The 25,936-nt window shown below is 42.0% G+C and overlaps 2 protein-coding genes across 5 annotated transcripts in view; one reads left to right on the top strand and one right to left on the bottom strand.

Annotated features, from left to right (window-relative positions):
- Window positions 1-68: 68 nt before the first annotated feature.
- Window positions 69-25,936, bottom strand: part of Naa15-16 (N-alpha-acetyltransferase 15/16) — a 44,223-nt gene continuing 18,355 nt past the window's right edge. The window contains exons 9-12 of one of the 2 annotated variants that reach the window (XM_076772796.1): window positions 3,204-3,397; window positions 2,999-3,107; window positions 2,484-2,736; window positions 69-2,404 (exon numbers count right to left, since the gene is read on the bottom strand). In XM_076772796.1, the coding sequence (XP_076628911.1) occupies window positions 2,266-2,404; window positions 2,484-2,736; window positions 2,999-3,107; window positions 3,204-3,397 (695 nt within the window). In that variant the 3' untranslated portion in view covers window positions 69-2,265. Of the gene's footprint in view, window positions 2,737-2,998; window positions 3,108-3,203; window positions 3,398-25,936 lie in introns of both variants that reach the window. The other variant, XM_076772789.1, reaches the window with a different exon arrangement.
- LOC143345508 (uncharacterized) overlaps window positions 10,617-25,936 on the top strand; it is a 28,807-nt gene continuing 13,487 nt past the window's right edge. The window contains exon 1 of one of the 3 annotated variants that reach the window (XM_076772736.1): window positions 10,617-10,774. The gene's annotated coding sequence lies outside the window, so the exon portion shown is untranslated. Of the gene's footprint in view, window positions 10,775-21,431; window positions 22,144-25,936 lie in introns of those variants that run through there. The other 2 variants (XM_076772717.1, XM_076772708.1) reach the window with 2 other exon arrangements.

Here is a 25,936-nt window from a genome sequence, read left to right as displayed (position 1 = left end):
TATTTATTAGATCAAATCAAGGACTTAAAGGCAAATCTCAACTAAACCTTTTAAAGATCGATATATCATCCGTAATCAGCATTGTTTATTTTTCAAAGTTTTGATAATTATTTACGAGAGAGATAGAAATTTTTATATTGAGGTAATAACCTCCGATAAAGATTGGAGCAACTAATATGTACATCTTTTCCAAACGTAATAGCTTTGCCGCAGTTATAAGCGTATTGTAAAAAATATATCAAAAGAAAAATAAAATATCAACGCTTCGGTAGATGCATGGTCGAAACTTGGTGTAATGTAAATGACATATTGATGTGTGTATTAATTTCGAATGAAAGCTGGCCACAAGAAGACACTTCGTTTATCGACAAGTTAAGTATGATGATCATAATATATTTCATTTGCGTGGTATAATAGTTAAATGATTAATGGTAAAGTGAATGAGTAAATCATCTACATTATCGCTTATGTTACGATATTTACTCGCATAGCCCTGAGAAACATTCCATGCATTTACAGAAGGTATTTATTCGAAAAGTGTTTGCATTTATCGTATTTTCATAGAAGATTATTCCATCGATTAATTTTTGTTTGAGTAGTTAAATCTTTGTCCCGTATGCATTACTTTACAAGTGAATCGAAATGTTTAATATACATTACCATGAACACCACTTGATGCAATTACCATATTTTTATGATTACCATTAAGTTGACTTTGAGTAAGTTTTAACATTGGCGTAAGATTAACTAATCGCAAAAATTATACTCTATGACTTAAATAAGATAGGAAATGTGTACATATATATGAATGTATATATATATATATATAGTATATATATGTATGTGTATATATATATATATACACACAATATATATATATATATTGTTAAAGTAATAGCTGAAATATGTACAAATATTATCACTAATTTGTAGTATCTGCATCTTATGGAATTTTCTCGTTTGTTTAAGGAAATTCACAACTTATAAGTATGCGTCGGTATTTCAAAAATAAATGAGGTAATCATAACATCGGTTCGACTTATATACCGGTAAACTTCAACATTACCTTTTATTAAAATTTCCGTAATCCGTTGACATACAGATGCATGATATCATTTTCATTTTCTTTTTCGTTTTGCTATCGACACTTATTGTTTTCGATTTATGATATACTTTGGTAATTTGCGTATACAATACGCACTTTATTGTTCCTATAGTAACTTTCACAAGAGACTTTCGCGAAATGGACACTACTTACGTATTGACTGCTCTCGATGGAATATCAGGGCTCCAATCCAAACGTAGATCATTACCCTGGGCTTAAACGCAGGAATAAAATATGTATGGGGTGTGTGTTTATGTGTATCTAGAGGGAAAACGAATTAGACTGTTACGTTCACTTTTGAGTTTAAACAGTTTTGCGAATGAAGTGAACTAGTAGTATACGACTTGGAACAATGTCTATTCAAAATGTAGCAACGAACATGCGTGGTACAATATCGTGGTGCTCGATGATCGTCTAGTTTCCAGACTCTACACAGTAGAGTATTTATGTAGACAACGCTGTAAATAGTACATCTTAACATCGAGTAGAAATATTCATAGAGCGCGCGCGTATGAATGTATACAAGTCTTGTATTTTGTACCAATGTGTTAGTTTCGCACGTCATTATATTTTATACACTGCACCCCCACCCTACCCCACCCCGTCCCCTTTTTCACCACCTACCCCCTTCCCGTCCTTCTTCACTAAACATTTCACACTTTGTCGACCATTTTTCCTAGCGTCGATAGAGCACGTTTAATTCGTTCTGTTCCAATTGTTAATTAATATTTAGCTACTAGCCATCCTTTCCTTCGTTCACCTAAAATTCGGGACCGCGTCGGTGGCGCGTAGTTCGCGGTCTCATCATGTTGTATAATTTATTAAGATTGTTTATGCCAGCACTGTCCCAGCACTGTTCACACTACATGAAACCTTCCAGGAACGGTTCGTGTATAATACATGTTTATATCGTTAATTAAATCCGCCAAATTTCAGTGACTTCTTTCACTATGTCCTTTCCTCGATTCCCGTATTCGTTCTTAAAAGTAACGAGACTTTTATGCTTTCGTTTCCCTTGTTTGTCGTTTTCAACGTAGTTCAGAACGCTCCGCACTCCCTTTTTCATTGCCTCGTCTAACTACAAAGAGATTCAGCGACGCTGACGAGCGCGTGCCTGGATCAGTTCTTGATGAAATTTTCTTTTTCTTGGTGATTAGCCGTCACCTTTGTTTCCGGCGGTCGGAACGCGGTTGCGTACGGAAAACGTTTATGGCATCGCACCACGAAATCATCGAGCAACGAGGGCAAGAATGATCCCAGTTCGCCGTTGCGTAACGATTCCAGCACTTTCGTGCAATCCTGCAACGTTACCGATTCGAGATCAAAGTTTAACACGAGGAATAGAGCTTTTGCATGCTCGGCTGGATCTATCACGTACATCATCTTCGCGGCCTGAAGGAGATGCGGCAATGAATTTCGATTCGCCTTTAGGAATTCTCTGTTCAATTGCATGGGCGTTAAACTCCTGTATATCCCGGCGGTTTGCCGTTTCACGACTTCGCGTACCGCTCCTACCAACGGCGAGCGAGAAATGTGCAACATAAAGCGTACCAGACACGAGTGAAGGTCTGGATTGTTCGGGTCCAGCCCATGTGCGCGTTTTATCGACTTTAACATCAACAACTTGCGACCTGCAACAAAGAATTTCTATTTTTAATATCGTCCAAGACAGGTTGAATTCTTTGTTACAGTGCTGTCCAATATAAACCACCCCAATTCGTTTGTGTTTTATGTACAAACGTACCCTACGATTATAACTGTTTAGGTTTTGGGTTGCTCGTACGAAATGGGTCATTATGGTTCTTTTATTTTCAGGCCGTGCGTTCGTTATACGAAAATAAGATTTAAAAACTCTAAGTACGCAGTGTTTGCGAGTTTAAAATTTCTATATACCTTTGCGAATGTAGATCTCGAACGCCATAAGATGTGTCTCTATTCTATTCGCTGCCAATTTCTGCAGCGGTTGTAAAAACTTGATCGCCTGTTCCAGGGGGTCCTCGACCTGAAAACCAATCGGTTCGAATTGTTTCAGGATTGATTCATAGACGATCTCTATTAGTTATCGTAGAAAATAGATCATGTGTACACGTATACTGACCCTTTCCAATTTCTCCGGTATAAGTTCATCTAGCGTGGGTTGCTCCAAATCGGAATCGGCTTGTTGCCGCGATTTATTGTGTTGTTCCCTCTTTTCTTGAGCTTGAGCAGCCAGTTGTCGTTCCAGTTCAGCCTTTCTACGTTGCTTTCTTTGCTTGTTTCTCAATTTCTTCAATTCGGACGGTGCCAAGTTCTCTGCAACCAAAAAGATAAAACAAATCTTTACCGCACGGCGGCAGTTATTTATGTAAATTTTATAACTTAATAACAAAAACTTGTTAATATATTACCTTACACGTCCTCTGATTACTTAAAATTGGTACTTGATCCAAAGTCATATTTCATGTAGGATATTTATGTATACGCATTTCGACTCGAACAATTTATATTCAAATACAAACATTTAGCTCCTCAATGTAAAAAGTGAGCGCACCGAAGACAAACAAAAAGAACGGTAGCGACTGATAACGTAAATTTTGTTGAATTACGTAAATCGTCTCTAATAGCAGAAAATGTACGTCGTTCTGAAATTCCAGGCTCCGCGGTATCATTCTAATAGCGGCACGGTAAATACGGGATCGCTATAACTGTCCCCGCGACTCTTTCGACATACGAGACTTTTACCTGGCGCTCTGCGTCGACCAAGGTCAAACAATGTACCACCGACCGGTGGCAAAAGCAATTCCGCCGGTTTTGCAAAGCCTTTTCTAACTTTTCCTCGCCTCTGGTCGTGGCCAGACCCACTGACAGCTGTTACAGTAGGTCTGGCATGCGTGCACGTGTCACGCGTGCACCTTGGTCACGTGCAGCCTCGACTCTACCGTGAGACAGTGACAGGAGCAAAAAGTGTAACTCGCCGGGTTCGATCGTGATCTATCGATCCTAATCGTACGGGTGGGTTTCTAAAGTTTGTAGGAAAAAATCTAGTACGTTTTCTCGCTTTCGGTAGTCGAATTTTTAACCAAAATGCTTCGGTCTATCAAGGGAAAGGATTCCACTACCCTAAAATTAAAATGCCTTTCAAACTAATAACCTTTTTTTTTCTTGTAAAAATACAAAAACCGATACTACTTTCTAAGACGGGAAAAACTGGAACAATTAGCGTATTACGACCTCTGTTTAAAAGAAAAACGTGTAATTAGTTTGCAACATCTTAAACAAACTTAAACGCATAATGGTGTAACATAGAAAACGCACAACCAGCACTTAAACAATTATGTATTTAGGCGAATGCTTATTTAAATGATCGTAAATACGAATGAATAATATGAAATACGTATTGAAATGTATGTATTTCTTATTTAACGACTCTCATTCATCACACGAAAATAATAAGACAAAATGAACGTAAAAGAACTGCAACAGGCACGGTGAAAGGACAAAATTTAACGGATAAAACTGTTTTACAATCTAAATAACGAAACTGAGTTTAATTACTGTTTAATTATCGTTATTGATGAAATAAATTTTGGATTAAAATTGGCATTCAATAACGACGAGACTTAATATTTTAACTTCTTTTTAGAAGAAGATTCGCAAGTAACGAGATCGATCGCTGCGATTGTTCAACGATTCATCGCTAAGATTGTTCGAATTTATTGCGCTAATTCCTCGACACTTAACTTGTTCAGTGAGCATCAACGTTTTAATTGCCGCCCCATTAATGCAGTTTTATAACACGAAAATCTCGCGCGCTTTCCAATTATGTAAGAAACAGTCAATGCGTTATTAGAACGCGGTAGAGACTGGTTCCATGCTCCGTAAAATTCGTGAATGGCGTGGAAATTGCTGCGATATCTATGCTCCATTCCTCGGACGATTTCTTTTTTCTATAAACTGACAATCGTGCTCGATTTCTATGCATAACTCTTAATATGTTATAACATAATTATATTTAGTTACACAACTTAAATCTTATATAAACACGGTAGAAATTATAAGAAAAAATTCAACGTAACTTTTGGCACAGCCTACGCACGATATCTCATTCAGTCGAACCGATCGAAACGAATTAATCCACGCGTATGTGATCCGCTAACATGTAACCGTACCATTAATTAAACCTCAAGAAAAAAACACCATTATACGGCAACAACAATGAACCGAGCTCTAAAGTAATTGTGCTCGAAGAAAATGGGCCGAACGACTATTTCCCACACAATGGGTCCCGCCACGATAAAGTCTGACCAAGTGGACAGGTATCGTGTAACACGTCTCTGCATCAGTCTGCGCCATTATTCTCGTACAACAAACGATACCTAGCGATGGGATTGAAACCGATACATGCTAGAATGTAATTAAAATTTGGACAATCACGGAGTTTGCAATTTATGACACAGGATCGTAGATAGAAAAGTGAAAGACGCCATCAGCGTAATTCGTTGGCCATCCTAGTGTTACAGATGCCCATTTATTTATTGTTAAATAAATCTATGTTGATTCTGTATCATTCCCATCGCTAGTGATACGTTCGCTGCGTCTATCCGAATGACTGTCGCACTTCTCTGCAGAGTGGAAGGAGTAATTCGATAAATGTAGCTCGTTAAAGGTTTTCCCATTGATAGACCGCGGCGGTTTTAATTGGTCGCCCGCTTGCAGTTTCTCCACCTCGGGAAAATATTGTTGCCAATTAGGGGCCGGTATGCGACTACCGGCGAAGAATTTTTCATCCTTGACAAAGGGGGACCTTGTGCGTATTACGAGCGTGCTCGGGAATGTGGAGCAACAGGCGGTGGCACGCAACATTTATGCAAATTGCATCCCTCGACGACGGGCGATTATGCACGTTGACCCGACGTTAACACGTTCACCAACATTTTTTCGTGGACTTCATGGGTCATATTTGGCTCAAAAATCAGGCTCTGGTCCCGGGTAGGACTTGCTGAAGCAAACTCGGAAAGAAAGGTCCCGGAGCTGACGTTTTGATCAACTTGTGGATGTTAAGAACGCTAGCAAAGGATTTAAGGATCAATCGCTCGCATGTAAATCAAAAGAATACCGGGAGAAATCGCGGTGCACGCGAATGCACGTGCACTTTCTACCGTTGCCGGAATCGTGTGAAATTCGCGGGCCGAATAGAAATCCATCGATCATCGACAAACTCAAAACCGTCTGCATCGGAATGCAACGCGGGATCCGCGAGTTTCGTAACAGAGGAACGTCCGTCGATTAAATTTTCGAAGGTGTTATCCGTTTGCAGGAAATATCTCGTCGATTTTTACTCGAACTATGAGTATTGATTCTCCGAAGGATCAGTTAGTTTTCATTGCATGATTGCGCATTAACGACATGTTTGTCTCAAACGCACCTACGTAAACTTCTCACGGATTGAGTCATTTGTGCGCTGTTTGCAATTAATGGCTTGGGTCAGGCCTATTCGAAGTCGACGAAATCATTTACTACGCCCAGTTTCCGTTATTAATGCATACAAACGTCGATCGATGTAGCATTGTGTACCTAAGTAATGAGTTGCCCGTAGTCTACAAGGAACTTACAAAGAGTATCCTTGAGTGATTTTTAAGAAACAATCAAATGATTATTTTTTGCTCCAGATACGCAAACGTTGATAGAATTATTAAAGAAATCCTGACCCAGAGTGGCGTTCACATCAATTCTCCACCACAATTCTCGTAACTGTCATACGTTTCAAGTAACGGATCCGCGTCTAAAGTGATTCGACAGCCGAAGGAACACTGTATAATCATCTTTAGTGACGAAGCTCAGAAACAAGGACAGCGATGAATCTGGCAGTCCGATGCGTTATGATCGCATTCCCTTTGTTCTCTTCTTTAGGTAGCATAAACGGACCGACCAGTCAGCGCTTTAAAAATAAGATTCCCGAGCCGAGGTTACGCTTTGCATAAAATGCACCGTTTATCCGGCGCATACCACGAATTCAGATTCACCGGGTGAAATAATTGCGGTTAGGTAAGAAGCTGCGAAGTAGTGCAAATTACGGGGGCGGCAAGGCCGGTAGATGTAAAAAAGCCCATTAGATGAGAAAACAGACAGATGGAGCAGCTAGAAATGAAAATGCAGAAACGATGCTTTCATTTGCAAAATTTAATTTGCATAGAATAGAAATAATAGCCCACAGATTGGGAATTTCATACGAACATTTGTGACGGTAGCTATTAACACTGTATTCTTTCATTAATTCTCGCTAATACCGATGACTATTCATTTCGACGCCTGTTGCATACATCAATGCAATACTTAGGAATCGATCAGTGTTAAACGATCGTATCATTGATCCTGTCATTAGCGCGAAGGAAAACAGCTGGCATTTCGATTTAACGAAGCGGAGCTGTTGCAAACGCGTGCCTGCGATGATCTTCAAAATATTTTCTTTTTCAACGTTCCCCCGCGTCGTAAGATCGATGAATCATTCGCGAGATAGTAACGATTCCGGGATCGTAAATCGATATTACATTCTCCGTCTGGGAAACCACGCGTAGATCGATGGTAAATTGCTGTTCGAACGGTAATTATCGAGTAACTTCAGTGACAATGCTATTAGATGACGGAATAACAAACAACGTGGCAATAAATAATCAATTTTTCGCAATAGAAAGACTAGCTACTTCATTCAATTTCTTGCGCCCTTGCGCGTGCACATCGACGACATGATGCAACGATGTTTTCCTTTTCTTCGGCTTGTTGAGCACGATAATTGGCAAAATAATACACTGGGTGGTCCATTTCTTTTGATCGTATGGAACGTCTCTTGTCCGCGACAGCGGGGAAAACTGTGAATGCATTATCGGACCACCCTGTACAACAAATACAGTGTACGTTCCACTTTCACGATCGGAATCATGTTAATCTCACCCCTATCATTGCATAACGAACATTTCGCCCTACCAATAGGAGGGTTAACGTTCGCGCAGAATTTCTTGCGCGACAAGGAATTTAAAATATTTTTATTGCGTAAAAAAAAAGTTCAATTTTGAGTTACGCAAGAAACTTGCGCAATTACATCAGCGTGCAATGATTAGCGACTCTCGTTGCGTCCTCAAGTTCGGTTGCTGCAACAAGCGGAAGTTCAAGAACGCGCGTACGGTCAACAAACGGAACGCGGCTTTTGCGGTAGTTATCACCTAATAAATGTAGGTTTAGAAATGTGCTATATTTTCTGAAACGCCCTAATAATAACAAAATAGATCGTTCTTCGATAACGACGAAATATCAGACAGCGAAATCTAACAATGAAACTGCTCGAGTTATGGATTATTGTTCCACAGGAATTCTAACGTTCATTCGTTACTTCCTGTATTTTCAATAATGTTAACACTTAGAGATTTAACGATAAAGACATGGTACATTGCATGTTACAAGACAATACAGCAGCTATGGATTACACAAAACTAATATAAGAGAAAGGAACGATGCTCAACAATAAACTTGTTCGAATTACGCAACGATGTACTAGCTGTACCTCCAATTAAAAAATTATCGAATAACTCCATTGGCAATTAAACATATCTCGACAAGAAAGAATTATGTCAACTGAATTAACGAATGAACGTTACGCGTATATTTAATGAAAAGTACGTATCGATCCAAAGAAAAGCTAATAATGTTCCTGTTCCTCTAATACTTGTGGTAACTGTATATATCGACATTCTCCAGATTACACAATACCGACTCAGAAACAACATTGAACGTCTCCGTATGCATTCTTTGATAAATGGTACTCGGAAACGCAATGACAACAGCACGAGACGTTGCACGTTAATGGAGGATACAGGAACTGTCGATTACACAAACGCGAGTTCTATGATTACGCGGATGCCGTAACGCATGGCGACGATAATACTCCAGCATAGAAATGACGGTAATCACGAGAAAAGCCTGCGTCGCCTATGATCGTTCTTGCAGCGCCACAAACCGCCCCCGATCGCTTCCATTTTATTTCGTAACCGATCATTTTTCCAGAGGAACGGTGCATCGTTGCGACACGTCACTTTTATCATGCATCGATTCAAATCGATATAAATTCGTACCAACTTTTATTCTAAAGGTTCCATTTCGACAGATGCAACGGACTGAAAAGTTGCGTAACTGTTTGGACACCTGTTTCATGCATCAAAGGATCATTGTTAAAAATATGAAACCTTATACTTCGTTCAGAGTATGCTTCTATTGTTTGGTTCTGTATGTGCTATCAGTATGAAATGACGTTAGAGATAAAACTTAGATTTGCATCGTGTAAGTTACATAATAATGTGTCCTACTTAGATCACGAGAATACTCCAATATTTAACACGCTTATCAGGACAACAGTGACTAATCGTGGAACAGTAGGTCGTTTCACGTTTCTTTTCAAACTCCTTAACAGATCGGATCGAACAATCTCATTCGCTTTCACTCGCCATCTGGGCATTTTGGGGGAAATTCGATTTTTCATTATCGCTTGCAAAGATTAGTACGAGTCTCGTGATGTAACTAATCGTATTCTTTTCTTCGTCGATAAATATGGTTCTGTCGACTTCCACTCGACGGACGAAGATAGATCGAACGATTGTTTCAGCGCGTGAGAATCTCAGTGCCCGAGTACACACAATCGGAAATTAAATATATTAACAAAGAATACACGCCGTTTAGATACTTCGTATATAATTGTCTCACGATCCGTTAATTATCGGATATCTAACGTTTACTTAATCTTGAAGGATCCCAAGCGATACACGAAGGAAATTCACGAGGAGCCGAGGTCATCGGGTCCTCTTTTGTTCGTCGCTTCTTTCCTCGACGGAAAAATAGCGACAATGGCTAAATCACTGTGCCAATCGTTTCGAAAGAGAACTATCGGACGCGGAATTCACGTGGCGTGAATCATCCTTTGATCGTTTCGAGGATCATCATACATCGTTGACGTCGTCGCGTTCCTCGTAATCGCGAGGCCAAGAGAACTCGCGGATCGGCCGCGATTCGTATTAACGTTATTCAATGTCGCGGCTTTATTGAGTTGTTAGAGAAGCGTGCTGCTGCTGCTTCTTCAATCGGCCAGCCCGACCGTGAGTAATTGCAGAGGCCGTGTTTATAAGGTTGTATGTTACGTAAGAAGCAACAGTGCACTCCTACCCATTTACGTATACCAATTCCCCCGCGATCGTGGGTATTCATGAGTTACGGAGAACCCCCGATCGATTCTAACGGAACTGTCCAGAGACAAAGATCACGCGAATTACCGTGAGAGATCTGGGTATTAAAATTCGTTCAACATTCGTGGCGCTGGAACGATCGTTTCACGGGGGGGCGGAGAGGCCAACTAATTCACAGGTGAAACATTTTTCCCTGCGGTTAGAAATGTTAACCACCGTTTAGAGAATTAATTTCACGGAAGAGCCCACTCACGGTCGATCGATTAGCTGTTTCAGGATCCCCTGCACGGTAATCGAGCGTGAAACCCGCGGCCGTCTAAGTGTTAAAAATCCCTGCAATCGGTATGCGAGCACCAATGGATTTATTTCGCGCGGAAAGTACAGCCTCCAAAGTGCCAGCGACAGGAAAAATTTCATTTTTAACAATTCCAACTACCAGCGAGGGGAAAGGTTAAATTCCATCGCGGTACGTGTATCCATCCAGTTGCAAAAAGCATATAATCGCCGATGTCGGCGCGAAATATTTAAAAATCGGTACCGATCCACGCGTCGCGATAATAATTGTGACAATGTTCCTATCTCGATAAGTCATTGTATGCAGATCGAAGAACACGACCGGTATTCGCGGTGAAGTAGTAAATTACACATTCGAAGAGTATCGTGACCGTAATGGCGTGTATGAGTCGACGAATAGAGAACCCCGAGTGACGAATGTATTGTCAGCCGGACGAGCCCAGGCCGTCGACGTCGAATTTTTAAACGTCCAACGCTTTTTGTTACGTGTGAAATACTCGGAGGAAGGGTTAGGATCTGTGCTCTAATTTATTTTCTATTCGAATACCCGTACGAATCTGTTTTACGGTATTGTTCTTTAATATTTGGGCACGGTCCAAATATCTGGATATTCGTAATTTCTATTTCTATGGCGTGACGTGGACAGACAATCGTTCGTATTTATAGGTATTTGCACCAGTCGAGTTTTAAAAAATCGACCTCGCCTGGCACTGGGAAATCCTTGGAAGTTTAGCTGAAAACAGACACGATTCTTTCTATGCGCCATTTTTGCAACGTTCGGAGCAAATCGATTTATTCCGATTCCCCCTAAGCCGATCCCCTTTCGGTCTATGACGCAAATCGAGGCTGAATCTGTTCACCTTTCGTCTTCGATTCTCACTGATTCTCTCTGCTCTCGTTTCATAACGCGCACGGTGGAAAATAGATTTCGAACGAAGAATGATCCCGATGCTTTGACCCCGTTCGCGCGTTACGTCAGATTTTGCAAATAGGAACAATAACGGCGCCGCGACCTTTCCTCCCTTCGTCCAACGATAGATGAATTCCGCCAAGCTCTATCGCTCTTATTATTAACACCTCGCCCTGATATTTAACCCCCTGAACACAGTGGTTTGGGAGACAAGAATTGGGACTTGTCATCTGTCAAATCCACGTGGTATAAAATGCAAATAAAAAATCCCATCGATCTCCTTCGCTACCGAGAAAATTCCCTAGCGCCGAAGCGGAAATGGCGAAGGTGTTGGAATATCGGAGTTACTCGGTGCAGTTTTGGTTCGGCGAAAGATCGGTATATCATCGATCGCGAAAGCGTGGAGATCTGTATTCCTTTGTTCGGACACCGTGGTTGGCCGATAACTCGCGCGATATCATCGGCAGCGATATATCGTTCCCGAAGAGACTCGCCTACGTTTCCGTAGCTGGTCGCGGTGCTGTGCACGGTGAAGGGTGTGCAAACGGTTTCACGGGGGGCAAGTGCTAGGCGTGGCTCATAGGAGAAATAAGAAAGGGACCATGTACCGCACGTTCGTGGCCGTATCTGCTGGAAAGGCCTTACATTAGAGCTCGACTCGCGCGACGCCACCGGAATGTTAACTTCCCATGGCGGGGCCCCTCGTGATCGACGCACGAAAAGAAAAGGCGAGTTTCGAGCTGGGCCCCTCGCGCCCGGCAAGGCGAACGTGATCGAATCCCGGATTCATTCGCGACAAGGTCGTGATCTCTGCCCCCGAAGCGCATCAACGCGTCTTCTTGAAATTCAATCGAAAGGATGCTCTTCAACGAGCCGTGCTCGTCCCCCTCTTTCCTTTTTATTTTATTTTTCCGTCTTTATTGCGCCGTAACGAGCCTGGACGCAAACAAGAACGAGCCAAGTACGAACTGTACAGAGTGTAACTCGAAGGTACAGCCATCTTGGCGCTGGGGATAATTTAAAAAATATTTTTGCATGCGTTCGTAGTTTCCTCGTCACTTATATGTCCCCTGACCCACATGCGGGTCAGTGAAAGAGTCACAAGTCGCATACTTTTGATTTAGAAAGCAGTTTACGTTTAAATTTTTCCACGGATAATCAGGGGATAAACTAATTGCTTGCTTCGCAGAGAGAAACCGCCACCGAGAAAGAATTATGCGACACATTCTACTTACTCATTCTATCACGTTTCCCTTAACTCGGGGCTGTCCTTTCTTACTCTTTACGATAGCGTAATACTTTCTGATAAAATTTATGTTGAACTTCGACTGGATCGATTTGTTAGGAACAGTGTACAAGAGTAATGGTGCACCGTAAGGAGACTTATTACAGAACTTCAAATTAAATGCGTAATTTATTGCCAGCGTACAATTTTTTAACAGTGGCCAGAGTCGAGGTTTCTACCCGAAGGCCCCCACGAAAACGTTTTGTAAAACAAGTGAACTGTTCAGGTTAATGTAATCACCGTATTCATGACTCCCTCCATGAATTACCGCCACGTAACTGTTTCCTAGATATTTTCGCTACAAAGAACGCGAATACGAGAAATTGAATGACGAAACAGCGCCTGAATATTAATGCTTATTGCCCGTGGCTTAATGTGCATTACAATCTCGACGAGAATGCACGACTATTTTCAATATCCTCGCTATAAACAAAATCGATGTAGACGGTCCAAGGATGATTAAAAACGTCTGTGTGCACACTTGCGATTAAAACTGAAACTTATTCGAGCAAACGGCGATTTTTTTTTCGAGCAGAAATGCCTGACCGCGAATAGGCAAATTCCGAGAATACGGAATGCGCGAATACGGAGATTTTTAACGATACGATCGTCAATAACCGCGATTTCTTTTTTTATTCTCCGTTTACGGATCGATTCGAACGATGACGTACGTTCCGACATACCGAGACGTCATTTTTCTCGCGCAGAACAGAATTCGTATAAATTCAATTAGTTTACGACTGAAAACAGAATCGTTTGCCTTTACGAGATACAGTGTTTTCAATATGCCGACAGGTGACTAGTATTTAGCTTGAAACATCGATTGGGTAGTACTTTAGGAAATATAACATCATACGGACTCTTGGAAATGCGTTTTTCATCATTTTCATAGTATTCTGAATTTCTCTAGATCATCTTCAAAGGCTTTTCTAACCATTGTCTTTCTATATATTCACTTTGTCATGGATGTCACGAACGTTTCTTCCTCCTGCATGGGAGTTGCGCTTACTTTACACCGAGTTAACCCTTTTGGACCTCATTGTGACAATGTACAATGGCTGACTAACAAAGGAGGCATAAAAGTAAACAAAATGCGATCAGAATTCGCGAACAGAGGATTCTCCTCATTCTATTGTCTCAGTTATGTTTTTCTGATAGATGGCAATTGTATGCATATCCTCTTTCCCGGGTCGGTTCTCGTTCTTGCTCAGAAATTCTTCACGGTGCATTGTACCGAATCACTCTTCAATAAAGTATCGTTTCAAAGCAATTTACTAAGATTAATGTATCCTTCGGTCGCATATTTAAATGTAATTTTCTCGAAAACCTCCCACGCAATTTCGTTATTCTCGATTTCCGTCACGGAGCACTCTGTATTACGGTTCGAGAGTCGCCAACCGCGGAAAACGCCAAAAAGAAAGGGACGCTCGGAGTCCTGAAGAAATCACGGGCGAAAGCGACGGATGTACCTGGTAATATGCAACGACGAGCCAATGACACTTTCGCTAGGTAACTCGTCTCCCTGCAGAAGGTCATTGTACGTGTAAGAATACAGACAAAAGCGCCGCCAGAATTCATAATGAGGCGCGGAACAAGAGCGGCCGCGTTTAAGTCGAATTTCTAATTCCGCGAGCGAAAGGGAAAATCGGTCGCAGGAAAGTTCCAACAACAATGTCGATGAATCGCAAGCAGCGCTCTCTCAAATCGAGCACAATGACGATGTCGGTGTCTTCTTCAATCCCAAAAGGAAATTATTAAATCGCCTCAGATTCCCGGATAAAACTCGTCTGCTTATTCGCAGTAATGAAATTAATAGAACCTCGTTGGTTCGAATCACGTACACGTGACAGCGGCCGATATCGGAAGCAGTAGAAGAAACGCAGTCGATTAAGATGTAGCAACTTAATAATTTACTACAATCTACTGTAATAATTTTACTTTTAAAATCGCGAATAATAGAGGGAATTTGTACTTGTGTGCATTCGATGTTTAATCGTGTGTCGTAATTAGAAGCAGCACGTTCCTCGTAATTTCTGATCAAACGAAACGCGTAACCTGCCGCAATCTGTTTCACGTTCCCTGTTTTACATAAGAATTCTGGAATTTGCATTAACACGTTCTGACAAATACTATGAATCTATTTTCGTAGATTCTTGTTTACGTGTAATCTGCTTTTTTCGCGTCCAAGTCGCATTCTGAACTTTCCGTTTTTACGAGCTGCATTTCGATTCGGTTGATCGTCGTGGGTTTCGTGAGATTTATTTACCGTGACCGGAGACATTCCAAGCGTCACATAAAAATCTTCGGTCGTAATTTATGCGTCGAAGAAAAGAACTACTAGATCGAACGGAGACAGTGGGCTCTCATTGCGCTTTCGTGCCGTCTATTGTTGCTGACTCGATTAGAACCAAGTTAGATGGATTGGTTCTAATTGCAGACTAACGAACCATAAATTTTGTACTTACTATTCAACTACCGACAATCATCTTAAGAGACCTATACTTGCGCAAGTACCGCTCGAGAGATTTCGCATTTAATTTGCATCCTCCGCGTGGAAGATTTCGATTCCACCGACCTAAAAACGCATTTCTTCGATGCATTTTCGCGTATTAAATACGCTACGCTTTTGAAAATACAAAATATATCAACTAGGAAGAAGTTGCGTTTCCTGCTTAAATTATATCTGAATAAGAATTCAGTTAAAACAACACCTTTACGAGAGTCAGCTCGCCTATGTCAGCGTTGAAATCACCAGGTTTGAGGGAAAGCAACTAAATTCGCCGACAAATGGTTCGCATAATTACAACTGTATTACAATGAGCTTGAAGGAATAGAATTACTAATGCTATTACAGTTCCAAAGAATAAACAAGAATGGAACGTAAGGTTCAAATTATGTGTCTATCTTCCTGATAATTTACAGAAATTTTAATTTTAAATACAAAACGACGTCGAGACGTTTTGCTCGCTAATTACCTATGCAAAAGATTCCTTATTTACAGACGTTACAAAGCTGAGTTTCCCCATAGAGACCGTGACATCGCACGGTGGTAAAGAACAAACTCCTCGCCGTGATCTTGAAATTAATCAACTCGGCCCGGTTCCCAAGATGGCCGTGATAACGCGAGAAACTGCATTCTCGCTTTTGCGCAAAATTGCGGGAAAAATACGCGTTTGTGGCGGCGCGAATCCAACGACAATAGGCAATACACGCATAACCGTGGGGAAGAAGTACTCGAGTAACGAAGAGTCCAAATATTAATATCGCGAACTTAATAATTTCTCGAGGTTTCTTCCGAAAACTACACATCGATAGTCTTTGCTATTATACTATTCCATCGGTAGAGGTAGTTCGCAATTACTATTCTGGAACAGAAGATTGCCTTACCGAGATAATTGTAACGTTAACGAAGATGGATGCTCGTTTCCCATGGAATTATAGCCGAGAAAATTTCTTCAGTTTCGCCCCTAGTTACTTAAACGAACGAAGAAAATCAGGAAACGACGGTATTATTCTCGGAAGAAAATTAGTTCCTATTTTGCGAATAACGATATCCGCATCAGCGGCCAATTAACCGTAGTTAGAAAAGCTTGATATCGATCTTAGCAACGTCGAGGAGTGTGGTTTACAAGTATTTGGCGAATTAATTAAGGTATAAATAATAATTAGAATAATAGCTTTTATAAAAATATATATATATATACGATTATTTTGGGCAATTTTTAATAGACAGAAAAACGTTTCCGGTTAATATTCTACTTCCCTTCAGTGCATCTACGAAATTAATTAATGAGGAAACGACAAGCATAGAATGGTAAGAGGAATCTTCTATAATTAGCTCGAATTATGTAAGAATAAGGAAGACTTATGAGTAATACGAAGAATTTATAATTTATCAATTCATGTCAAAGATGGAAAACAAAATTGCTATTTGATATTTAATGATTCCCTTAAAACTGCCTGTGTTTTGTTATTCTTAAGTTTCCTTATTTATGCGACAGATATTAATTAATTTTGCAGGCGTGCTGAAAAGAACTAAAATAGATGCATCTTTGTTACATGCAGATGGCTGAATGACTTTTGAGCGTGATTCCAGATGGCTACAATGGACGTTCGCAGGATTGAAATCTACCGTTGACATAATAGGCCAGTCGTTAGTGTTGAAAAATGTCATGTAATGACGGAATAACAGTCCCGTAATGTTTCTTCGCTGTCATTAAATTCGAATTATCATTTCGATGTTCAATCATATTTCCTATGTAGCTCCTAGAGTCTTGGACTTTCTATAAAGATCTACAACACTATACGCGTTATGCACTTCCCTAGTTCTTCCTCGTTTCGAGTTTCTGGGTCATAATCTAATCTTCTTATCATAGCAAGCACGAAATGTGCAAAGCAACAATTTCATCGAAATTACGTATTCAAATACGCTCTTCAAAAAAGTTGCTGCCAAATTTATTAACTTGTTAATGAAACTTCGTCGTTACTATTTTCCCTAGACAAACTGCACGCGGCCTAACGTTTCCAGAGTAAGGATCGATAAATAATTTTACTCGTTTCCGTTCGGACAGAAACTAAACACAAGCCATTCGATTTAACGACTTAAGTGCTCTCCTGTCTATCGTAATTATTCATAGAATCGACTGAAAGATCGTTTCTCGTTCTGCACGTTCAGCTACGTCTGGAAAAGAAAAAGGAAACACTCGAAACCATTTCGCCAGTGTCTGCATGGCGCCTAAAGATCGGTAGCACCGAAGGCCATGGTCATCGTCGACCTTGCCAGAGGCAACTCGAGGAATCTCTTCCGATGACTCACCTGCTATACAGTCATTTGAAACAAACACGAGTATTCACCGGTGATTAGCGTTAGGCCGAATCAATACTGCTGACTCCACCTTGTGAATTATAATCTGGTACTAAAAATAATTGATACGCAAGATGACCCATTTTCCAAACTGTACAAGATTAAAATGGTCTAAATATTGACAAAGTTTGGTGTCTTTTCACATCGAACGAACTTTTTTCCAGGACGTCGGTGATTGCTGACTCAGGATGTTCCCGGGAAAAACGTGAATGAACGATCGAGCCTTAAAAATAATACCGTCTCATCGTTGCAGCTAGTTCAGGACGTGCGTCACGGCGACGGATCGTCACAGCATCCGACGGTGGCGTCAGAGACCGAGAATACGGACGCGTCGATGCAGAGATTCGTACAGAAAATAGCAGAAAAAAATGTGTCGTGACTGGACAAGAATCCGGGGCTGCAGGATTACTGCAACCATAGTCACCGCCGGCCTATCGAATAATGCAGTGAAATTAAACGTGACAAATATTAAATCTCACGTTTTCACGAAGCGTACGAGCTACCTAAAACTGTAGATTCCCGATTGTGCGACCATAGTAGTCGACATCGATCGACACGAGACATTATGGTTGGAATCTAGAGATCGAATCGCCAGGAATCCACCGGATGCGGTTCATTCGTCCAAATATGGTCGTACGATAAGCCGGAGATCGTTAATGATGCATCGAGATCCGCGAATAGAGCTGAGCTGAATCGAGAAAAATATTCAACCGGCTGACTCCTATTTTGGCAGGACATGCAGAATGATATACGAGACACTCAAGAGTTCGGAAAGATACAGAGTCCGATAAAATGCGAAAAAAATCGACCTTACACCAACATTGTCTGGTTCGTACCAGCATAACTTTTACGCTAGCAACCAGTCGATAAATATCATTCTAATTATTAAAATTCACGCGTGGATATTCCACAAGATATGGGAATCGTTCGTTAAGGCTGGTTGTGTTGAAATTATAGAACACGTAAGACACTTTCCACAAAAATAAAGACAATATCACACTCTGACTCGGTGTTTTAAGCATCATGCTTCGTAGAACGGTGCGTGAAGTATTAAAAATACGCCAGTATTCCCAGAGATTCGTAACTGGTGCGATAAACAGGGGACAAAACTCGATAAATTTATTTGTTACGATCGTAACGATGGTTATCAACGGTGACGAAGAAAATTTCGTGAACGGTGAGACGACAAGTGGGCCAAACTTCCGTGCACGTTCGTGTTTATGGCACGTGACCGGCATCGCCAAACATTTTTGCGCGCTCTTTTATGCGTGCACGGATATTTATGCGTGTGCCGTCCGTGGAGTTCGTTCTGCCGTGCAATATACACAAAATTTTTAGCGATCTGTCAACGTAGCGAAAAATTGTGGATTTCGTTACGTTTTATTAGCGATTACGAAACGAAATATCTGAAATTTCTAACGCGTAGTCCTTGATTCCACCGAGAAGCGAATAATTTGACAAGAACTCTGCTCCACTTTATTCCGTCGTCTTTTAAGACGTTCAATCATTGCCAACCACTTTGTTATATTTAATACTTTTATGTACCTTCCGAAACGTTAGCTATCTCAATCCATCATCGACCCACCCTTCCCTGAAACTACTTTCCAAGGTGTAAAAATGGATGCGCATTAATTTTTGCGGTGTCAGAAGCTTATCCACGCGTCGACATCTCGTTCTCGCGATCATCGGGCTCTCCCATAAGCAAAAAACCGAGCAAAAAAGCAATACGTAAAATGTCTCGGGTATTATTAACTGAAATCAGAAGTCGCGTCAATTATAACGCTTGTTTCGCGTTCGCGTTCGCGCGATGAGATTCTTGAGTGGCAGGATTGTTCACAGCAGCGACGTTTCTGTTTCCGTGCTCATTACTGCGTTTCGAGCTGGACACGCTGACACGATAAGTTGTCAGCCGCCTAATAAGCCTAAGCGCGGACGGTGTTCAACGATTTTACGGTCCTGAAATCGATTGAGACATTCAGCGACACTCGACGAAACAACGCACGGCTAACTAAGGCGAGCGAGACTTTACGTAAATGGAGCGAGTAAAAAGGGGAATGTGTCAAGCGTGGAACGTGGTAACGAGATTATTTCCTGCGAATCACGGTTAAAAATCTTCCAGAAGCTACGAACCAAGTGCGGGTACATCGAGAAGACCTGTTGCGAATACCTTTTTCATACGGTCACCATTCATCGGTAAGAAGCAGGTTTTTCCACCTCCGTTTCCGTCCCGGCGTTACATCGGTTGCATTCCCATCAAAATAACTGGAAGCGCGTGAGCTCGCACTGAATTACATAATTTCCACGACCGCAAACATCAATTAGCAACCGTCGGTTAGGCGTATTAGCTCGTAGCAATTACCGGACTTTTTCTGACCAAGAAACTGAGACTTCGTTAAGGCTCGCAAGTTGCTCAATAGGAGACCCGTTTCTTATAAAAATCATATCTATTCAAATATTCATCATTTTTAGCCTTCGTTTACTAGTTTACCAGACGATGCAAGCGAGCTATTTAGGTATATTAATTTTCTAGAGTTGAATAAGCAACTTAGAATCGATTTACGTTTCTATCCAGATGATCGCGAAGTATAGAACTTTCTAAATCCTAACAATTCGTAAAACAGAGTGGTTCTGCCACGCCTATTGCTCGAAATGGTCGGATCTAATCCGTGTAATAATGATTCAATCTTCAACCGCACGGAGGATACTAAAAAAAGCATGTCAGTGCAAAATCGTTAGCTCAAATTATCCGGAATGAGATACTACTGGCTTTCGCGGGCCAGTTTCTTTCGTTCGTCAGCGGCAGTCATTTTCTCGAACATTAGGCTTAGTTTGGAAAAGGTTCTAACTAGTTTGGACAGCTCAATTGGCAGACACATAAATTAACGGTTGGAAATGGGAGCGCGAGATTAGTCCAGATGAAGTGTGTAATAGCAACGTCCGTCTTTCATTAGAGACGAATATAGATACATCATAATTCCGACATCTTATGAAACTGTTTCTATTGCAAATGTGATGATGATAAATGTGAAAACCACGGGACTGATCTTCGCATTTATAGTGCAAGAGATACAAAACTCTATACGTCTAACAATTCGTTGGCAGCGGTAAACATACAGAAGGACAGTAAGTGAAAGAGAAAGATGAATTCAGCGTCGGAGCAGTCGCAAAATTTTAAATGCCATCTTATTGCTTACAAAAGGGGTAGCGAACTGAGGGTTTGCGAGCCAATTCTGGACCCCCACTTTACTGTTCCTTTCAAGCGCAGAAGAACTCCCCCCACTATGCTCGTTATGCAGAGCTGGACACCTAATGCTAGAACCTGATAGTTGGATGGTAATTTTTGCTCATTTTTTGTATGACACACTTACTATCGTAATTGCAAGGTCTTCCCGGTTAAAATGAGTCCAAACACGACATAATTTGAACCATATTTGTTACAAGTGACAGATTTAAACTTGATATATCCCGGGCCTTCGAACCGTTTTGTGATCATTCGACACAATTAGGCCTCGATTCATCGATTTCTTGACTTGGCTCGACCTCCACACGCCCAACTCCTAGTCAAGTCCCAATCATCGATGAAGGGTACTTGCTAATTTTGGGTCTTTTCAACAAACATCATGAATATCGGTTACTTTTAGAGTTGTTGGATAAAGATTCCTCGTTAAAAATCCGACGCGCGTTCGGGGGAGGACGGAGGCGCGTTGGACTTCCCGCGGGCCCAATTCATGGTGGGAGTAGAGGGACAGGCGCTCGAATCGGACGCAAAAGGAAGGGTGAAAGAGGCGCGCAAAGCGGAACAACGTGATCGTCTGGCACGGCAGTCGTAGGTGAGCCTCGCGACACACACGAGCCGATCGTGGTCCCTTCGCGCGATAAACACGCGGACTTGTATCTCCGTTAGGCGTAAAGTTCGGTCCACGCACGGTTCTCGAACGCCTCGCTCGTCGGTGGCCGGCGTCGTGCACGCGCGGCGTGTGTCAGAGAGGTGGGACACTGGCGCAGGGCCAGTAGGATCCACCGATATAAAGATCTGCGGTCACGCGGCCCGCGAGGCTACTCGTTTGTTCATCGTCGTCCCAAGTGCAGCGAGCGGACAGCCCCCGCGAACTGGTTTCGCGTTATGGCCTCGTCTCGGTGAAACGAAGCTGCTAAAACGCGAGAACTCGTAATCGAAACGGTGATTTTTCGATCCTGTTTCGCGGGATACGCGTGTGCCTCTCGAGAACCCAACGAAAGGGGAGGAACAGACAAGTGGATCGTCCGTGAGTCTTCTTTTCATTCAAACTACCGTTCAGTGGCGAATCGTGAGAAAAGTGTCCGGGTAAGACGAGTTATCTCGCTGGTTCCGTGACGGAACGTCGAACGTGCATCGATCGAGTATCCCGCGCGACGATACCCCGGGCTCGGACGTAGTATCGTTTTCCAAGTAAGAAGAGAATTGCCGGGAACCACGATAAAAGGCACACAACTAACGGGAAAGTACGTACGTCCGTTTCCTGGTATTTAGATTCCCTGTTCGATTTACGCTTTTCACCTGCGCGCGTCCGCGGGAATTTATATAACGGACAGGAGCTCTCGTGAATCATCATCGTATCCCGCGGATAGCGGTTCTCGCGTGTCAGCGAGATTTACGGAGGCAGGGTGTTAAAGGAATCGAGAAGTCCTTGCACTTTCCGCCATGAATATTTATCGAATCGAGCGATCGTGGTTTTTTTATCCCCCCGTTTGCCCCCGCGTGCGACTGTAATTACTTTCGAGCGCGGGAAAAAAATAGCCGCGAGTCGCTCTCGATCGCAATTGGAGGTAATGATAGGAGGAGAACCGGATCGAAGGACTCGAATAATGAATGACCAATGAACTTAACGCGACTGATATTTTTCCGTTCTGCAAAAGCTTTCACAAATCGACCGCGTCGAGTATCCCCGTGCAACTTGTGGCATTTAGAACGACCATCAGGCCTGTCGGCCCGATTAAACTGAATTTTCACCGTTCTTCGTTTTATGAAATCGCTCGGAGAAACTCCCTCTTATCGCGCGTTTAAGATAGATGCCTGATGTCCGATACGTCGTAGAGACGTTGATTTATAGATAACCGATCCAACGCGTAGCGACTTGAGATGTTTAGTTTTATTTAACGAACATGGTTATTTAGCTTTTATTCGTTATTTGAAAGAATCTAGATGTTGCAACGTTTGATTCGTCTTGGCGTTTTCACTGTTATGTTGCTACGGTATGCCGTTCTACTTCGTCACGTGTACACCGTCTATATCCTTCTCGTCACGTTTTATCAACCCACTCGACACTCGTGTTTCTCAATCTTTGGTGGTTTACTTCTTTCATTATTACGTTGTGGTCTATCTCGTCCTTCTTATCCATTTTCCGCTAATATTCAGCGTATCCAAAATGAGTCACTTAATTTTTCCTAGTATTTTCGTCAGTTCTATCGCGTTACTTCCCTGCCCCAACGTTCTGGCTGACTAACTGTGCGGCAAGAATGTATTTTTACGTGCTGACTTGTTTAAAAATTCCCTGCTTCGACGGTCTTTAAAATTCTACACTTTTCTTAATACAAAAAATTTGTGTTCCATACTGGAATATTATTTATGTTAAAATTCCATGTACGCGTTCGGTTATGCTCCCCGCATTAAGTCGCAACGCAGCCTTTCCGTCTTGCTTTCCACCTTTCTCCGCTCGCCTACTCGAATCTATATTTCTTCTCTCCGATCGCGATAAATAAAGTTGTCGAATGAGTCGAAAAGTAACATTGTTGCGACGTGCAACGCTTCCGAGAAACGTCGACCGTTGCGGACGGGATGTAGATTATTATTGTTCATAAATAGAGGGAAGATTATTGAGCATAGGGGAAACGTTTCTGGCGTCCCTAACGCGGAAATAGCTTCCACCGGTTCGTCGTGAAAATCTATGGATCCGCTCTGCAAACGGAGAAACACAGCTCATGCTGTCGATGATCCTCCCGTTCCCGCGCGCTCGTCGGTTGTTAATAGTATCCGGTCACTCCGCGAAAGTTAAGATTTCCGTCAGAGCCATGCAGACCGTGCAGAAACTCGTTCACGTGTCCGTTTAATTACCTAGGATTCGTCATTAACGCACTGGAGATCGTTGTGCTTCCTATTCACCCGTTGAATACTTTCACTTTGACATAACTGTGTCGATGAAAAATCGGGCAAAAACACGCGGTTATGTTTTTCTAACGTGTAACGGACGCGGCGAATCCTGTGCCAACGCGAGATACACTTCCGATTACAACCTCCTAACGAACTGAAAGTTGTTTCGCGAAGTTTGAATGACCTAGGTGCAATATACCTCGTGCAGTTTTAAAATCCCATTCAAGAAGGAAAGTATACTCTTCACGACGCGTACGGTGTTAGAACTTTGGATCGTCAGGATCTTTAATTTACGTCGAACGTCAATCTGTCGTTTAAATTGTCCTCGAATGAATATTTCATGTACAATGCAATACTTTCCAGCATATCATTGTGCCTTCGTCTCGAAATTTGTCAGTCAATATGCGCACGTGTTATTATTGCGTACTCTTATCTCTTTGCCCCATTGCTCAACGTCCCAACAACTCCTTAGAGCAATTCTCCACGTGCAGATAAATGGTAATTACTTGCACGTGTCCGTTCGGTATATTCAAAATAGAGCCGGAATTCCAAAACGTGGACGCAATTTCCGAGGTGAACCAAAGATAAAGCGACTCGACAAAAATTCATACAAACGTATGTCCCGTTTGACTCTGCATGCAAATCGTCAATTTTGTACTTACGCCGACCAATGGAAACCTTTTTGTATGCTCGATTCGGTCGTAAAGTTACCGCGAAATGTTACAAACTCAATAATTTTGAATAAAACATTTGTCTGCTACCGACTAAAATGTCAATGGACAAATATATCCGTGAAGGATAGTGTGCGCGTCTGTGTGAATATTTCTGATTGTACTGCTACGAGCAATTAGAGTAATTACACGCTTATCTTAATCATAGCTTATGTCAAGTGTAATTACACCGCTCGAAATAATTAAAGGATCTGCAACGTTACTTGTGCACAATTTTTTCGTTCGTGACTCTTCTTCTGTTCCTTTCTTCCTTTCTTTTTATGCGTTTAAAGTAACAAAGTTATATCGAGTGCAAAGGGTTAAACTAATGCCTATTCTGAACCAATTTGTACGCGTCTTACGATAAAATGGACACGAAAAGGACGCCTCGAACTTATTGCCAGCGACGCGGATCGCTAAAAGTGGCACATCGTATCGCTGACATAAACGAACGATCGTTAATTTCCGTGCATCGCGGATGAAACGTGTCCGATCGTCGAGCAATTAAATTGAAATTGTGACAAACGGCCGTGCCCATTTCGCGATTATTCCTACCGTGAACTCTCCAGCCTGTTGAGCAACGTGTCCTTGCTTCGACGGATCTCCGAGAAGATCGTCGTACGATATACGGAGTAAATCGCGATCTAGAAATCTAATTTCTTCCGAGGACTCCTCCTTCTGCTTCGAGTTATCTCAAAGAAACGAACGAGAAATGTCGCGCGGCATAATTACGGTGGATCGACGCGGGGCAGAGGCAAGAATCGCGTCGATCGGGCCACCGGAACCGCAACCACTTATCAACTTACGCAATTTGCTCTTTATGTTGAACGACGGAGAGAAAAAGAGTCATAACCGCACAGAGAAAGTGGCACGTCTAGAAATATAAATCGTAGCCTGTAACTTTAAACGGTTTATCAACGGGAACAGGGTCGGGCGTGTTTCCCAACTGCGTGGAATTTGAAATTAGACCACTACGAAGATGCTGGTAGCAGCCTCGGATGTTCAGATGATCGTTTTTGGAGAAATTCCACTGGCAATCGCTTCCAATCATTTTCTCTTAGCTTCGTGCAGAGGTGAACGTCCCATTTATAGACTCGTTCGCGTTTTCTATTAAACGAGTAACAGATTTAACGTTCGAACATTTAAAAAATGTTGAATTTAGAAATTTCGTGCTTCGTAAAAATCGCCGATGCCAGGCAACAGCGTTCGCGCGAAACGTGCGTCCGTCGAAGCGTTAATGCACCGTCCGGGTCAACGATAAAAGTGTCCAAAATAAAAGTCAGGCTACAAATTACGGACAAACGACCGTCGTACGGTGTCGCTGATAAATTCTTATTACGATCCGCGGTACAAGGGACCGGGTCGAGAGTAAACGAGAAGCAAAAATGTAAACCATAGGCCTTGGCGTAACCTTCGTCTCGTTCAACTTTCCCTCTCT

This window comes from Colletes latitarsis, chromosome 1 (assembly GCF_051014445.1).
Source record: "Colletes latitarsis isolate SP2378_abdomen chromosome 1, iyColLati1, whole genome shotgun sequence".
Lineage (NCBI taxonomy): Eukaryota > Metazoa > Arthropoda > Insecta > Hymenoptera > Colletidae > Colletes > Colletes latitarsis.
The sequence above is the reverse complement of the archived record's forward strand: the minus strand, read 5'-3'. Positions and strand labels throughout refer to the sequence as shown.